At 43.8% G+C, this 17,313-nt stretch overlaps 1 protein-coding gene across 2 annotated transcripts in view; it reads left to right on the forward strand.

The window, feature by feature from the left end:
• Positions 1-17,313, forward strand: part of exoc6b (exocyst complex component 6B) — an 899,778-nt gene that overhangs the window by 320,504 nt on the left and 561,961 nt on the right. For both annotated transcript variants that reach the window (XM_063047162.1, XM_063047163.1), the window contains exon 7: positions 16,463-16,639. In XM_063047162.1, the coding sequence (XP_062903232.1) occupies positions 16,463-16,639 (177 nt within the window). The remainder of the gene's footprint in view (positions 1-16,462; positions 16,640-17,313) is intronic.

Here is a 17,313-nt window from a genome sequence, read left to right on the forward strand (position 1 = left end):
GTATTTACAGTGCATGCGGTATGGCCTAATTAAAAAACAGTCCCATATTTACATGCAACAAGTGACTTTGATAGTTCATAACACTCAAAAGCTGGGGTGTAGCATTATTCAGCTGCTCAACAGCCCTCGGGAAGAAGCTGTTTTTCAGTCTTACTGTCTTGGCTAAGATGTTTCTGTATCTCCTACCAGATGACAGGAGATTGAACAGACAGTGTCAAGGACGGGATGGGTCTTTAATGATGTTATGAGCATGCCGTAGGCACTGAGAGCTGTAGATTGTCTCCAGGTCTGGTAGTAGAGCTCCAGTGATGTGCTGAGCCATCCTAATCACCCGTTGGTGTGTTTTGTGATCTGCCTTGCTGTGGTTATAGTGCCACACTGTCACTGCGCATGTCAGTATGCTCTCTATCGCACTTTGATAAAAGTTGGCCAGCAATGTTTGGGGCAGATGAGCTCTCCTTAAGCACCTCAGGTAGTGTAGTCGCTGTTGTGCCTTCCCTGCTGTTGAACATGGCGACATCTGTGGGCTGCCCAATGCAAACCTCACTGATTTGAGTCAGAATCAGGTTTATTATCACCGGCATGTGATGTGAAATTTGTTAACTTCGCAGCAACAGTTCAACGCAATACATAATCTAGCAGAGAGAAAAAAAATAGTAATAATAAATAAACAAGTAAATCAATTATTTATATTGAAGAGATTAAAAAACTTGCAAAAACAGAAATACTGTATATTAAAAAAAAGTGAGATAGTGTCCAAAGATTCAATGCCCATTTAGGAATCGGATGGCAGAGGGGAAGAAGCTGTTCCTGAATCGCTGAGTGTGTCCCTTCAGGCTTCTGTACCTCCTACCTGATGGTAACAGTGAGAAGAGGGCATGCCCTGGGTGCTGGATATGCTTAATAATGGGCGCTGCCTTTTAGAGACACCGCTGCTTGAAGATGTCCTGAGTACTCCGTAGGCTAGTACAAAAAATGGAGCTAACTAAATTTATAACCCTCTGCAGCTTCTTTCGGTCCTGTGCAGTAGCCTCCACCCCGTATCAGACAGTGATGCAGCCTGACAGAATGCTGTCCACGGTACATCTATAGAAGTTTTTAAGTGTATTTGTTGACATTCCAAATCTCTTCAAACTCCTAATAAAGTAAAGTTAGATCCTCAGAGATTCTGACACCCAGGAACTTGAAACTGTTCACTCTCTGTACTTCTAAAATCTCTATGAAGATTGGTATGTGTTCCTTCAACTTACCCTTCCAAATGTCCACAATCACTCTTTGGTCTTACTGACGTTGAGTGCCAGGTTGTTGCTGTGGCACCATTCCACTAGTTGGCATATCCTGTATGCGGTCTCGTCACCACCTGAGATTCTACCAACAATGGTTGTATTGTCAGCAAATTTATGGTTGGTATTTGAGTTGTGCCTAGCCACACAGTCATGTTGTATATAGAGAGTAGAGCAGTGGGCTAAGCACACACCCCTGAGGTGCGCCAGTGTTGATCGTCAGTGAGGAGGATATGTTATCACCAACCCTCACAGATTGTGGTCTTCTGGTTAGGAAGTTGAGGATCCAATTGCAGAGGGAGGTACAGAGGCCCAGGTTCTGCGACTTCTCAATCAGGATTGTGGGAATGATGGTATTAAATGCTGAGCTAAAGCCAATGAACAGCATCCTTACATAGGTGTTTTGACAGAAAGGGCACATTTTACAGTATATTTCAATGTACATGTGATAAATAAAGCTAATCTTTTTTTCTTTCCCCTTCTCACCTCAAACCTATGCCCTCTAATATTTTGATTTTACCACCCTGGGAATGGAATAATATTCCACTAAACCTTTTGGCTAAATAGAGCTAATATTTGTCTTTATCTGTATAAGATTTAAACTGACCTCTTACCTTCTTCTGAGTTTGAGTCCATAGGATTGTAATTAGGTCATTCAACCCATTGAGTCTGCTCTGCTATTCAATCATGCCTGATTTATTTTCAATTCCAAACCCATTCTCCTGCCTCCTACCTGTAACTTTTGATGCCCGACTAATCAAGAACCTATTAACCTCTGCTTTCAGTATACTCAGTGACATGGCCTATCAGACATCTGTGACAATGAATTCCACAGATTCACAACACTCTGGCTAAAGAAATAACCCCTGAACCCTGAGTGTTCAGAGTTCTGGCCCAGCATATCTAGATTTTAAGATCCCAAATCAACATGATGCTAGAAATCCAAGTACATCTAAGTCAGCAGCTTCTGTGGAGAGTATTAACAAGAGGGAATAAATACTTGGCAGATTCTGTAGAGAGGAAAGGTTAAGGTAAATGATCTCTCTTTAGCTCATCCACATGAAATAGTAAACCTACTTCTTGCTGTACAGGCATTGCCTGACATTTTGCAATTGGAATTGATGTACCAAGATACAGTCTTGCATAGTGTTCATACAGATTGAATCATTACACAGTGCATTAAGCTATTCAGGTAGATAGGACCAGGATGGCATGCACTAGATGGGCTGAAGGACCTATTTCTGTGCTGTAGTGCTCTTCGAGTCTATGGTGTTTATGAGGCTGTTAGACCCTCCAGGAATCTCCAATGCCTCCCTGGTTTAAGAGTGACCGAGCTTTTTTTTTTACTGATGGTGATCTTTTGGTGGATTCTCCTTTGCAGTACCAAAAGAAACAAAAAAAGTTATTGGTTTTATACTGTGCCTGGATATTTTAAAAAAAAGATGAAGAAGAAGGGAATGGAAGGAGGTGGGTCCTGAAGGAATTTGGCATCATGTTCGACACAGACTACATGGAACATAGAACATAGAAATCTACAACACATTACAGGCCCTTTGGCTCACAAAGTTGTGCTGACCATGTAACCTACTCTAGAAACTGCCTAGAATTTCCCTAGCGCATAGTCCTCTACTTTTCTAAGCTCCATGTACCTATTTAAGAAGCTCTTAAAAGACCCCATTGTATCTTCTTCCACCACCGGCGCCAGCAGTACATTCCACGCACCCCTGCTCTCTATGTGAAAAACTTACCCCTGACATCCCTTTGGCCCCCTTGTGTTAGCCATTTCAACCCTGGGAAAAAGCCTCTGGCTCTTCACACAATCAATGCCTATCATCATTTTATACACCTCTGTCAGGTCACCTATCATCCTTCTTCGCTCCAAAGAGAAAAGGCCAAGTTCACTCAACCTATTCTCATTAGGTATGCCCTCCAATCCAGACAACATCCTTGTGAATCTCCTCTGCACCTTCTATAGTATTCACATCTTTTCTGTAGTGAAATGACCAGAACTGAACACAGTACTCCAAGTGGATGCTGATCAAGGTCTAATGTAGTGTAACATTACCTTACGGCTCTTGAATGTAGTCCCACGGTTGATGAAGGCCAATGCACCATATGCCTTCTTAACAACACTGTCAACCTGCGCAGCAGCTTTGCGTGTCCATTGACACCGACACCAAGATCTCTCAGAACCTCAAACACTGCCAAGAGTCTTACCATTAATATTATATTCTTTCTTTAAATTTGACGTACTAAAATGAACCACTTCACACTTATCTAGATTGATGTCCATCTGCCACTTCTCAGCCAAGTTCTGCATCCTATTGATGTCTTGCTATAAACTCTGAAAACCTTCCACACTATCCACAACACCCCCAATCTTTGTGTCATCAGCAAACTTACTAACCCAACCTTCTGCTTCTTCATCCAGTCCATTTACAAAAATCACAAAGAGGAAGGGTCCCAGAACACCACTGGTCACCAACCTCCATGTAGAATACAAACCATCTACAACCACCCTTTCTTCTGTGGGCAAGCCAATTTTGGATCCACAAAGCAAGGTCTCCTTGGATTCCATGCCTCCTTACTTCCTGAATGAGCCTTGCAGAGGGAACCTTATCAAATGCCTTACACCATACACTACACTACATCCACTGCTCTACCTTCATCAATGTGTTTTGTTACATACTCGAAGAATTCAAACAGGCTCGTAAGGCACGAACTACACTTGACAAAGCCATGCTGACTATCCCTAATCAGATTATGTCTCTCCAAATGCTCATAAATCCTGCCTCTCAGGATCTTCTCCAACAATTGCCCACCACTGAAGTCAGATTCACTGGTCTATAATTTTCTGGGTTATCTCTACTCCCTTTCTTGAACAAGAGACCAACATTTGCAACCCTCCAATCCTCCGGTACTTCCCCCATCCTATTGATGATGCAAAGATCATTGAAAGAGGCTCAGCAATCTCCTCCCTCGCTTCCCACAGTAGCCTGGTGTACATCTCATCTGGTTCATGTGACTTATCTAACTTGATGCTTGTCAAAAGCTCCAGCACATCCTCTTCCTTAATGTCTATATGCTCAAGCGTTTCAGTCCACTGCAAGTCATCCCCACAATTGCCAAGCACTTTTTCCCTAATGAATCCTGACGATGTTCCAGCCCGAAACATCGACCGATCTTTTCCACGGATGCTGCCCGAACTGCTGAGTTCCTCCAGTGTGTTGGGAATACTGAAGCAAAATATTCATTAAGTACCTCTGCTACCTCCTCTGACTCCATGCACATGTTTCCATTATTGCACCTGATTGGTCCTGTTCTCACATGGCTCATCCTCTTGCTCTTCACATACTTGTAAAATGCCTTGGGGTTTTCCTTAATCCTGCTCACCAAGGCCTTCTCATGGCCACTTCTGGCTCTCCTAATTCCATTCTTAAACTGCTTCCTAGCAACCTTGTAATTTTCTAGAGCTCTGACAGTGCCTAGTTTCTTGAACCTTTCATATGCTTTTCTGTCTACAAGAAGGGTCAGAGCCGTCTCTATTTTCTGAGGAGACTGAGGTCCTTTAACATCTGCCGGACGATGCTGAGGATGTTCTATGAGTCTGTGGTGGCCAGTGCTATCATGTTTGCTGTTGTGTGCTGGGGCAGCAGGCTGAGGGTGGCAGACACCAACAGAATCAACAAACTCATTTGTAAGGCCAGTGATGTTGTGGGGATGGAACTGGACTCTCTGACGGTGGTGTCTGAAAAGAGGATGCTGTCTAAGTTGCATGCCATCTTGGTCAATGTCTCCCATCCTCTACATAATGTACTGGGTGGGCACAGGAGTACATTCAGCCAGAGACTCATTCCACTGAGATGCAACACAGAGCGTCATAGGAAGTCATTCCTGCCTGTGGCCATCAAACTTTACAACTCCTCCGTTGGAGGGTCAGAAACCCTGAGCCAATAGGCTGGTCCTGGACTTATTTCATAATTTACTGACATAATTTACATATTACTATTTAAGTATTTATGGTTTGAATACTATTTATTATTTATGGAGCAACTGTAACGAAAACCAATTTCCCCCCGGGATCAATAAAGTATGACTATGACTATGACTATGACTATGACTATATCTATTAACTAGATTTTCTGCATCCTTTGTATACTATGGTTCTTTAACTCTACCTTCCTTTTCCTGCCTCAGTGGAACATACCTATGCAGAACTCCATGTAAATGTTCCCTGAACATTTGCCACATTTCTGCCATGCATTTCCCTGAGAAAATCTGCTCCCAAGTTCCTGCCTAATAGCTTCATATTTCCCCCAACCCCAATTAAAATTTTTCCCAAATTGTCTGCTCCTATGCCTCTCCAGCGCTATGGTGAAGGAGGTAGAGTTGTGGTCACAACCTCCAAAATGCTCTCCCACCAAGTGATCTGACAGCTGACCAGGTTCATTTCCCAGTACTAGATCAACTACAGCCTATCCTCTAGTTGGCTTATCTGCATATTGTGTCAGGAAACCTTTCTGAACACACCTAACAAACTCCACCCTATCGAAACCCCTTGTGCTAAGGAGATGCCAATCAATATTAGGAAAGTTAAAATCTCCCATCACAATAACCCTATTATTATTGCATCATTCCAAAATCTGCCTCCCTATCTGCTCCTCGATATCTCTGTTACTATTAGGGAATCTATTAAAAGGACCAAGTAGACTTACTGCCTCTTTCCTGTTTCTGACTTCCATCTACACTGACGCAGTAGACCAATCCTCCATGACTTCCTCCTTGTCTGCAGCCATGACACTATGCCTAATTAGCAATGCCGCACCCCCACCTCGTTTCCCTCCCTCTCTGTTCTTTTTGAAACATCTAAAGCCCGGAACACTCAGCAGCCATTCCTGCTCCTGAGACATCCAAGTCTCTGTCGTGGCCACAGTGTCATAGTTCCACATATTGATCCACGCTCTAAGTTCATCTGTATTGTTTATGATACTCCTTGCATTGAAATAGACACATCTCAAATTGTCAGGCTGAATGCATCTTTGTTCTAAAGGAGGAAGACATGGAGGGATTGTCTACTGAGTTTCTGCGGGTGGAAGTTAGAAACAGGAAGGGGTCAATAACTCTACTGGGTGTTTTTTATCGACCACCCAATAGTAACAGTAATAGGGACATCGAGAGCAGATAGGGAGATGGGTTCTGGAAAGTTGTAATAATAACAGGGTCGTGGTGGTGGGAGATTTTAATTTCCCCAATATTGATTGGTATGCCCCTAGAGCAAGGGGTTTAGATGGAGTGGAGTTTGTTTGGTGTGTTCAGGAAGGTTCCCTGACACAATATGTAGATTAGCCTACAAGCACAGAGGCTGTACTTGATCTGATATTGGGAAATGAACCTGGGCAAGTGTCAGGTCTCTCACTGGGAAAGCATTTTGGAGATAGTGATCATAATTCTATCTCCTTTACCATAGCATTGGAGAGAGATAGGAACAGACAAGTTAGGAATGAAAAGGTTACCGTATAAGGAACATATGGCAGCTCTTGGGCTGTATTCCCTGGAGTTCAGGAGAATGAGGAGGCATCACATTGAAACATTCCCAATGTTAAAAGGCCTGAACAGATTTGATATGGCAAAGTTATTTCCCGTGGTAGGGGATTCTTGGACAAGGGGGTGCGACTTCAGAATTGATGGACGTCCTTTTAGAACTGAGATGTGGAAAAATTACTTTAGTCAGAGTGTGGTAAATCTGTGGAATTTGTTGCCACAGGCGGCTGTGGTGGCCAAGTCAATGGGTATATTTAAGGCAGAGATGGATAGGTTCTTGATTAGCCAGGGTGTCAAAGGGTATGGGGTGAAAGCAGGGGAGTGGGGAGTACTGGAAGAATTGGATCAGCCCATGATTGAATGGTGGAGCAGACTCGATGGACTGAATGACCTACTTCTGCTCCTATATCTTATGGTCTTATGGAAAGCGTTTAATTGGAGTAAGGGAAAATATGAAGCTATAAGGCAGGAACTTGGAAGTATAAATTGGGAACAAGTATTCTCAGGGAAATGTACAGCAGAAATGTTGCAAATGTTCTGGGGAAATTTGTGTGACCTTCTGCATAGGTACATTCCAATGAGACAGGGAAATGATAAGGTACAGGAACTGTGGTGTACAAAGGCTGTTGAAAACCTCATCAAGATGAAAAGAAAAGCTAATGAAAGGTTCAGAAAACAAGGTAGTGATTGAGATCTAGAAAATTTTAAGACTAGCAGGAAGGAGCTTAAGAATGAAATTAGGAGAGCCAGAAGGGGCCATGAGAAGGCCTTAGCGGATAGGATTAAGGAAAACCCCAAGACATTCTACAAGTATGCGAAGAGCAAGAGGATAAGACATGAGAGAATAGGACCAATCAAGTATGATAGTGGAAAAGTGTGTATGGAACTGGAGGATATAGCAGAGGTACTTAATGAATACATTGCTTCAGTACTCACTACGGAAAAGATGTTGGCAATTGCAGGTATGACTTACAGTGGACTGAAAAGCTTGAGTGTATAGTTATTAAGAAAGAAGATGTGCTGGAGCTTTTGGAAAGTATCTAGTTGGATAAGTCACCGGGACCAGACGAGATGTACTCCAGGCTACTGTGGGAGGCAAGGGAGGAGATTGCTGATCCTCTGGTAATGATCTTTGCATCATCAATGGGAACAGGAGAGGTTCCGGAGGATTGGAGGGTTGCAGATGTTGTTCCTTTATTCAAAAAAGGGAGTAGAGATAACCTAGGAAATTATAGATCAGTGAGTCTTACTTCAGTGGTTGGTAAGTTAATGGAGAAGATCCTGAGAGGCAGGATTTATGAACATTTGCCGAGGCATAATATGATTGGGAATTGTCAGGGTGGCTTTGTCAAAGGCAGGTCGTGCCTTACGAGCCTGACTGAATTTTTTGAGGATGTGACTAAACACATTGATGAAGGTAGAGTGGTAGATGTAATGTATATGGATTTCAGCAAGGCATTTGATAAGGTACCCCATGCAAGGCTTATTGAGAATGTAATGAGGCATGGGATTCAAGGGAACCTTGCTTTGTGGATCCAGAATTGGCTTGCCCACAGGAAGCAAAGAGTGGTTGTAGACGGGTCATAGTCTGCATGCAGGTTAGTGACCAGTGGTGTGCCTCAGGGATCTGTTCTGGGACCCTTCCTCTTTGTGATATTTATAAATGACCTGGATGAGGAAGTGAAGGGATGGGTTAGTAAATTTGCTGATGACACAAAGGTTGGGGGTGATGTGGATAGTGTGGAGGGCTGTCAGAGGTTACAGCGGGACATCGATAAATGCAAAACTGGGCTGAGAAGTGGCAGATGGAGTTCAACCCAGATAAGTGTGAGTTGGTTCATTTTGGTAGGTCAAATATGATGGCAGAATATAGTATTAATGGTAAGACTCTTGGCAGTGTGGAGGATCAGAGGGGTCTTGGGGTCTGAGTCTATAGCACACTCAAAGCTGTTGCGCAGGTTGACTGTGTGGTTAAGAAGGCATACGGTGCATTGGCCTTACAGCTTTATAGGAAACTGGTCAGACCCCACTTGGAGTACTGTGCTCAGTTCTGGTCATCTCACTGTGGGAAGGATGTGGAAACTGTAGATAGGGTGCAAAGGAGGTTTACAAGGATGTTGCCTGGATTGGGGAGCATGCCCAGGTTGAGTGAACTTGGCCTTTTCTCCTTGGTGTAACAGAGAATGAGATGTGACCTGATGGAGGTGTATAAGATGATTAGAGGCACTGATTGCGTGGATAGTCAGAGGCTTTTTCCCAGGGCTGAAATGGTTAACACGAGAGGGCGCAGTTTTAGGGTGCTTGGAAGTAGGTACAGAGGAGATAACAGGGGCAAGTTTTTTACATAGAGAACGGTGAGTGCGTGGAATGTGCTGCCGGTGATGGTTGTGGCGGATACAATAGGGTCTTTTAAGCGACTCCTGGATAGGTACATGGAGCTTCAAAAATAGAAGGCTATGGGTAATCCTCGGTAATTTCTAAAGTAAGTACATGTTTGGCACAGCATTGTGGGCCGAAGTGCCTGTATTGTGCTGTAGGTTTTCTGTGTTTTCAGTGTTTTCTAACATCTGCCTGTCCTTCCTCACAAACTCCCTACAAGCTGTCTCTACTTGTGCTCCAACCTCCCCATTCTCTGCCTCTTCAATTTGGTTCCCACCCCCCCACCCCGCAAATCTAATTTAAACCCTCCCCCATGGCATTAGCAAACCTCCCCACCTGGATATTGGTCCCTGTCGGATTCAAGTGTAACTCGTCCCCTTCGTACAGGTCACACCTGTCCCAGAAGAGTTCCCAATGATCCAAAAATTGGAATCCCTGTCCCCTGCTCCAATCCTTCAGCCATGCATTTATACTTCACCTCATTCTATTCCTATAGTCACTGTCGCGTGGCTCAGGCAGCAATCCCGAGATTATTACATAGGAGGTCCTGCCTCTCAGCTTCCTCCCTGACTCCCTGTGTTCTGCTTTCAGGACCTCCACCCTTTTTCTACCTCTGTCGTTGGTACCAATATGTACCATATCTGTGGCTGCTCACCCTCCCATTCAGGATATCGTGAGCGCGCTGAGAAACTTCATGAACCCTGACACCTGGGAGGCAAACTACCATCCTTGTGTCTTTTTCGGGCCCACAGAATCGCCCATCTGTCCCCCTAACTATAGGGTCCCCTATTACTACTGGCATCCTCTTCCTTTCCCTACCCTTCTGAGCCACAGGGCCAGACTCAGTGCCAGAGGCACAGCCACTGTTGTTTCCCCCAGGTAGGTTCCCCCCCCACCAAAAGCACTCAAAATGGTGTACTTATTGTTAAGGGGGACAGCCACCGGGGTGCTCTCTACTACCTAACGCCCACTCTTCCCTCTCATGACAGTAACTACTTCTCTGTCTCCTGTGGCATCAGGGTGACTACCTGCCTGTAGCTCCTGTCTTATCACCTCCCTACTCTCCCCAACAAGCCAAAGGTCATTGAGTTCAAGTTACCTAACTCGGTCTCTAAGGAGGCTGGAAGTCTCCCAGACATCCCGCATCTGACACCCCCAACAGAAAACTGGCCTGAAGGGGTGTTCCTGGGTTCCCCTCTGCTATGTTCATGCCAGTTTCTGGCACAGGGCAGGGCCGGTTATTAAACTGGTACCTAATTTCAAAGTGAATTTATTTTCAAAGTACCTATATGTCACTGTATACTATCCTGAGATTTACTTTCTTGTAGGCATTCAGAGTAGGTGCAAAGAAACACAATAGAGTCAATGAAAAACTACACGTAAAGACCGACAAACAAGTAATGTGTAAAAGAAGACAAACTGTGCAATTAAAAAAAAAGTAAATTATATTGAGAACATGAGTTGCAGAGTCCATGAAAGTGAGTCCCTGGGTATACGACTATAGAAATGACCGGAAGCAAGATGAAGGGAATCTTTTCTTTTGCTGTTTGATGGGGAGGGGATTCTGCAATAACTTTTCAGAAGGGATTTGACCGAGTTCTCGAAGGAGGCAAGATGAACTGAGGGGACGTGGAGAAAGAGCAGGGGAGAGGGACTAATTGGACAGCTCCTTCAAAGGGTTGGCTCTGATGGTTCAATACTTCATTATTTTATGAATCTATTCTCTATTAATCCAGCACATCTGCTGATTGTGTGGTGACCAGACATGGTGGGGGCCGGCAAGCTAACATTTTCTCCTGAGACATCTCCTTTTGGCTGAGTCCACTCAGATCCTGCTTGTTTTTTTTAAATTTTACTTAATATTTATAAAGCAGTTTCTTTGCCCAGTTCTGTGATTTAAAAAAAATTGCAATCTTTCAGATTGTTGCTAGAATCCTTTATCAGACTCACTGCTTTTATTGGCATGAGATGGACTTATTTCGCTCGAGCCTGCATTACCTCAGCCCAGTTCATGCACTTGTGACCGCGGTTGTGGTGTCAAACAAAGGGCAAGCCAATCTGTCACGTCCCTGTCCATTTAGAGCGAGTTTTGTCGTTAAATCTGATGTACGGGGAAGTGGGATGGAAGATAACAGTAGCAAGGGCAGACAAATCATACGGGTCTTATCATTCTTGTGGTTTTCATTTGAGCTCAGGAGAAAGGGAAAAACAATGTTAACATGTTGACTTTGTGCTTCTCACAGATATTTCTGCACTTGTCTGATTGAGGGATAAGAAGTCATGGTTATTGCTGGAGGCGTAGCCTGGCTAGCTGCCATTGTTATTGTGGAAGTGTTGTGTGGAGTATTGTTACAAACTCTCTTTCATAACTGTTTTGGGTTCTTTTAAATGCTTTATTTCAAAATCTGAATTCCTGCACTCTGGCACAGGCCCTTGTTAACTCAAACAGACCTTGTGTCCTTCCCGTATTTGTGTGTCTCAGACACAGAACATAGGACGTTGCAGCATAGCACAGGCCCTTTGGCCCATGATGTTGTGCCGACCTTTTAACCTACTCCAAGATCAATCAAACCCGTCCCTCTCATTTGGCCTCCATTTTTCTGTCATCCATGAGCCTATCTAAGAATTTCTTAAATGTCCCTAATATATCTTCCTGTACCAATGCCCCTGTCCAGGCATCCACTGCTTTCTGTGTATAATTTATGTGTAATTTGTTATTTTCTTGCGCTTGTATGACATAATGTACCTGAGATGCTGCTGCAAGTATGGTTTCATTGTACTTGTGCATATGCCGACTTGTGCAGATGACGATATAAACACAACTTTTACTGCACATTTACTTGAGATGCAGGAGCCTCAGGACACACACCACCAGGTTCAGGAACAGTAAGAACCCCTCAACCATCAGGCTGTTTAACCACAGGGACAACTTCACTCAGCTTCACTCGCCCCATCACTGAACTGTTCCCACAACCTATGGACTCACTTTCAAGGACTCTTCATCTCCCATGTTCCTGATAGTTATTGCTTGTTTGCTTCCTAATTAATTAATTATTGTTTCTTTTTTTTTCTTTAGTATTTGCACAGTTTTTTGTCTTTTGTACACTGGTTGTTTGGCTGTCCTGTTGGGTGCTGTCTTTCATTGATTCTATTGTGTTTCTTGGATTTACTGATTACTGTGAATGCCTGCAAGAAAACGAGTCTCTGGCTGGTATATGGTGACATATGTGCTTTGATAATCACTTTACTTTGAGTGTTGAACTTTGAACGCAGTCTGCACGGACAAGTTGGACAGGCGGGCCTGTTTCCATGTTGAATGACTCTCGGACCCCGTGCTCCTGATGACGTGGTAATCCCTGTTCTAAGTTCTAATAAACTGTGCCCTCGCCATTTGTGTGCTGTATGGTAGCATAGTGGTTAGTACAGGGTGATCACCCTTAGGGTTTCCTTTCCACCGTTGACTATAAGGAGTTTATATATTCTCCCCATGACCACGTGGGTTTCATCTTGGGGCTCTGTTTCCTTCCAACGTTCAAAAGACATATAGGTTATGCTTACTAAGTTATGGGTGAGCTTTGTAGGCGCCGGAAGTGTGGTGTCGCTTGTGGACTGGCCCCAGCACTTCCTCGGACTGTGTTAGTCACTGATGCAAAACGACGCACTTCATCTTACATTTCACAAACAAGAGAAAACCTGCAGATACTGGAAATCCGAGCAACACACACAAAATGCTGAAGGAACTCAGCAGGCTAGGTTTAAGATTAGCTTTCAGCCCGAAACATCGACTGTGCTTTTTCCCATAGATGCTGCCTGACCAGCAGTTTGTCTGTGTTGCTCACTTTATATTTCGATGTTTTGATGTGCTGTAGATGTGACAAATAAAGTTATAGATAATGAGAATGATCCCAGGAATGAAAGGGTTAATATATGAGGAGTCTTTGATGGCTCTGGGTTTGTACTTGCTGGAGTTTAGAAGAATGATGGGGGATCTCACTGAAACCTATGGAATATTGAAAGTCCTCGATCGAGTCGATGTGAAGAGGATGTTTCCTTTTGTGGGGGGAGTCTTGGAGGGCACAGACTCAGAATAGATGGATGTCCATTTAGACGAGAGATGAGGTTAAATCTATGGAATTCATTGTCATGAATAACTGTGGAGGTCAAGTCATTGAGTATGTTTAAAGTGGAGGTTGATAGGTTCTTGGTTATTCAGAGCGTCAATGGTTACTGGGAGATAGCAGAAGAATGATGTTGAGAGGGATAATAAATCAGCCATGATGGATTGGTGGAGCAGACTCATTGGGCTGAATGGCCTAATTCTGCTCCTTTGTTTTATGGTCCTATGGTCTAAAGCTAATCTTAATCACTACTCTCAATCTTTGCCTCAACTAAAGGATAACGTTAAACTGTCTATGTTTTAAATATATCTTTTTGGATCGTGTGATCCAAATCTCTGCTGCTTGTGCACAGACTTACATCAAGTGCTCGATGACGCACACCAGCAATCAGTCCAAGAAATGCCTTGATTTTAAAATTGTTATCTCAGTTTTCAGATCCCTTTTGATCTCACCCATCTGTAGCTCTGTAATCTCCTCCAGACTGATAGCCTTTAGAGATTCGTACACTTCTCGGACATTGCTGAGTTTTAATTGCCCCGTCAGTACCACCCATTGCTGTCAGGTTCCAGTTGCCCTGCTATTCCGAGGATGTCAATAAGCTGTGGAGAATACAAAAAGAAAGACTTACAAGGATGTTACTGGGACTGAATGGCTTAGATTATCAGGAGAGGCTGGATAGATTTTCCCTGGAGAGGAGACATGCAGAAGTTTATAAAATCTTGAGGGGCATATATATGGTGAATGCTGACAGTTTTTCCCTAGGGTAGGGGAGTCCAAAACCAGAAGGTATAGGTGTAAAGTGAACAGGGAATGATTTAAAAAGGTCCCAAAGGGAACATTTTGACACAGAGAGTGGTGGGTATATGGTAATTAGATGCAGGTCCAGCTGTAAGATTAAAAAGGCATTTAGGCTGACATAGGGATAGGAAAGGTGTTAAAGATTTTAAGGATCAACTTAATTTTTACATCGCAAACACGAGGAATTCTGAAGATGCTGGAAATTCAAGCAACACACATCAAAGTTGCTGGTGAACGCAGCAGGCCAGGCAGCATCTCTAGGAAGAGATGTTGATGTTTCGGGCCGAGACCCTTCGTCAGGATGCCTTGACTTAATTTTCACATGTTCATTGAAAGTACAGTGAAATATATCGTTTGCATCAACAACTGCTGACACATTTTGAGGATTTGCTGGGGGTGGGCAATAGCCCACAAGTGTCGCCATGCTTCCAGAACCAACATAGCGTGTTCACAACTTACTAACCCTAACCCACACGTCTTTGGAATGTGGGAGGAAACTGGAGCACCCAGAGGAAACTCACACAGCTGTTGGGAGAACATACAAAGTCCTTACAGACAACAGTTGACTTGAACCCAGGTCTGTGGTGCTGTAATAACTCATATGCTGCTGTGCCAACTTTTCTCTGGAGCTTCAGCGGCTAAGGAGTGACCTCATAGAAGTTTATAACATTCGTCATCATCATGTCCTGTATGATGTGGGAGATCATGGTCTTTCTATGACCATGATTGTTCTAGGCAAATCCTACAGAAATGGTTTGCTATTGCCGCCTTCTGGGCAGTGTCTTAACAAGACAGGTGACCCCAGCCATTGGCAATACTCTTCAGAGATTGTCTGCCTGGTGTCTGACTTGTGATCTGCACCAGTTGATCATATGACCATCCACCACCTGCTTCCTTGGCTTCATGTGATCCTGATCAGGGGGCAAAGTGGGAGCTGCACTTTGCCCAAGGGTGACCTGCAGGTTAGCCGGGGGAAGGAGTGTCTTTCGCCTCCTGTGGTCGAGACGTATCTCCACCCCAGCACCCATTATAGCATTATGGGAGGCATAGATAGAGTAGACAGTCAGAATCACTTTACTGTACTGGGGTGAAAGTTTCAAACGCTAAGGAGCAGAGCTTTAAACTAAGCGGGGGTGGGGGGAGGTTTAAGGGAGGTGTGTTGGGATTTTTTTTTAACGCAGTGATTGTAAACATGCCGCCAGGGCTTGTAGTGGAAGATAAATGAAAGTTCAAAGTAAATTTATTATCAAAGTATATGCATATCACCATATACATCCCTGAGATTCTTTTACTTTGGGAATACTTAGTCAACCCAGGAAACACGATAGAATCAATGACGGACAAACAACCTGTGTGCCAAAGACAACAAACTATGCCAATACAAAATAAATATATGAGCAATAAGTATCAAGAAAATGAGTTGAAGGGTTCTAGAAAATGAGTCCATACATTTTCTACGGTTCTATACTCTTAAGTTTGAAGAATAAATTGGATAGGTACATGGATGGGAGGGGTCTGGAGGGTTATGGACTGGATGCAGGTCAATGGGACTAGCGGAATAATGTTTCGGCACAGACTAGAAGGGCCGAATGGCCTGTTTCCTGTGCTGTAGTGTTCTATGGTTCTATAGTTCTATTGCGGGAACAGTTCAGTGTTGGGGCCGGTGAAGTTATCCCCTCCGTTTCAAGAGCCTGATGGTTGTGGGGTAATAATTATACCTGATTCCGATGGTGTGAGCCCTGAGGCTCTTGTACCTTTTTTCCTGATGGCAGCAGTGAGAAAGGAGCATGTCCTGGGTAGTGGGGTCCTTGATTACGGACACTGCTTTCCTGCGACAGCGCTCCGTGTAGATGTGGCCAGTGGTGAGGAGGCATTTTCCTGTGATGGACTGGGCTGAATCCACCACTTTCTGTCGTCTTTGATCTCTATAAACTTCAACTTTTGAAAGCCTAGGTAGAGTAGATGTGAAGAGGATGTTCCCAATGGTGGGGAAATCCAAACCAGAGGGCCCAGCCTTTGACTAGAAGGGTGTCCCTTTAGAACAGAGACAATGAGGAATTTATTTAGCCAGGGGGTGATGAATCACAGACACACACTGTGCCACAGATGGCTGTGGTCGCCTCGTCACTGGGTATTTTTAAAGCGGAGGTTGATAGGATCTTGATTAGTGAAGGTGTCAAAAGTTATTGAGAAAAGGCTGGAGAATGGGGGTGAGATAGTTAATAAAGCAGCCATGATGAATGGTGGACCAAACTCAATGGGCTGAATAGTCTAATTATTTTCCTATGTCTTGTGGTCTAACTTGATGTATAATAAACCTAACCATTATCACTTCTCTCCCAGGCACATCAGCAGAGGAACCTGGACAATGTTGTCTCTCAGCAGCACAAGACGGGAAGTGGGAAGAAACTGAAGAAAGATGGCGGTACCGGCTTTGACGCGGAGGTGGATAAAATCAGCCCCATGTCTGAGCAAGATTCGGGAATCCTGGATGTCGAAGATGAGGAGGATGACGAAGAGGTAATTCATCATTTTCCACAATGTTTTTGAGAAACGTTTTTAGCTAGCTGGGTGGGGACCACTGGTTCTTGCATGGACTAGAAGGGATGTGTGGCTGAATCAGAATCAGATTTAATATCATTGGCATGTATTGTGAACTTTGTTGTTTTGCAGCAGCATTGCAGTGTAATACATAATAATAACAACTCTAAGAATATTTATCTATCTTTTGATATAAATCTATTTCTCCATATATTTTTTATATATACATACACACACACACACACACACACACACACACACACACACACACACACACACATTAAATTAAATAAATAATGGCAAAAGAGAGCGAAAAAGAAAGGAAAAGTAGTCAGGTAGTGTTCATGGGTACAATGTCCATTTAGAAATCTGACGACGAGGGGAAGAAGCTGTTCCTGAATCCTGCAAGACAGGGTAGGAGGAGAGGCATCAGGAGGGTGGTGATAGGCAGGTGAGAAGAAGAGATACAATGGGGACCAGTGTGGGGGAAAGAAACATAAAACTACTGGAATTTGGTGAAATCGGAGGCTTCCTCCAGCCATTTGTTTTTCATTTCGAATTCCACACAGATTGTGGGATGAATTTACATACCACCCCTGGCTTCTCGAGCAAAGTGGTGGTCGGCCTTCTTTCTAGCAGCACCACAGGGCAGC

This window comes from Mobula hypostoma, chromosome 4 (genome assembly GCF_963921235.1).
Source record: "Mobula hypostoma chromosome 4, sMobHyp1.1, whole genome shotgun sequence".
In the NCBI taxonomy this organism is placed as follows: Eukaryota; Metazoa; Chordata; class Chondrichthyes; order Myliobatiformes; family Myliobatidae; genus Mobula; species Mobula hypostoma.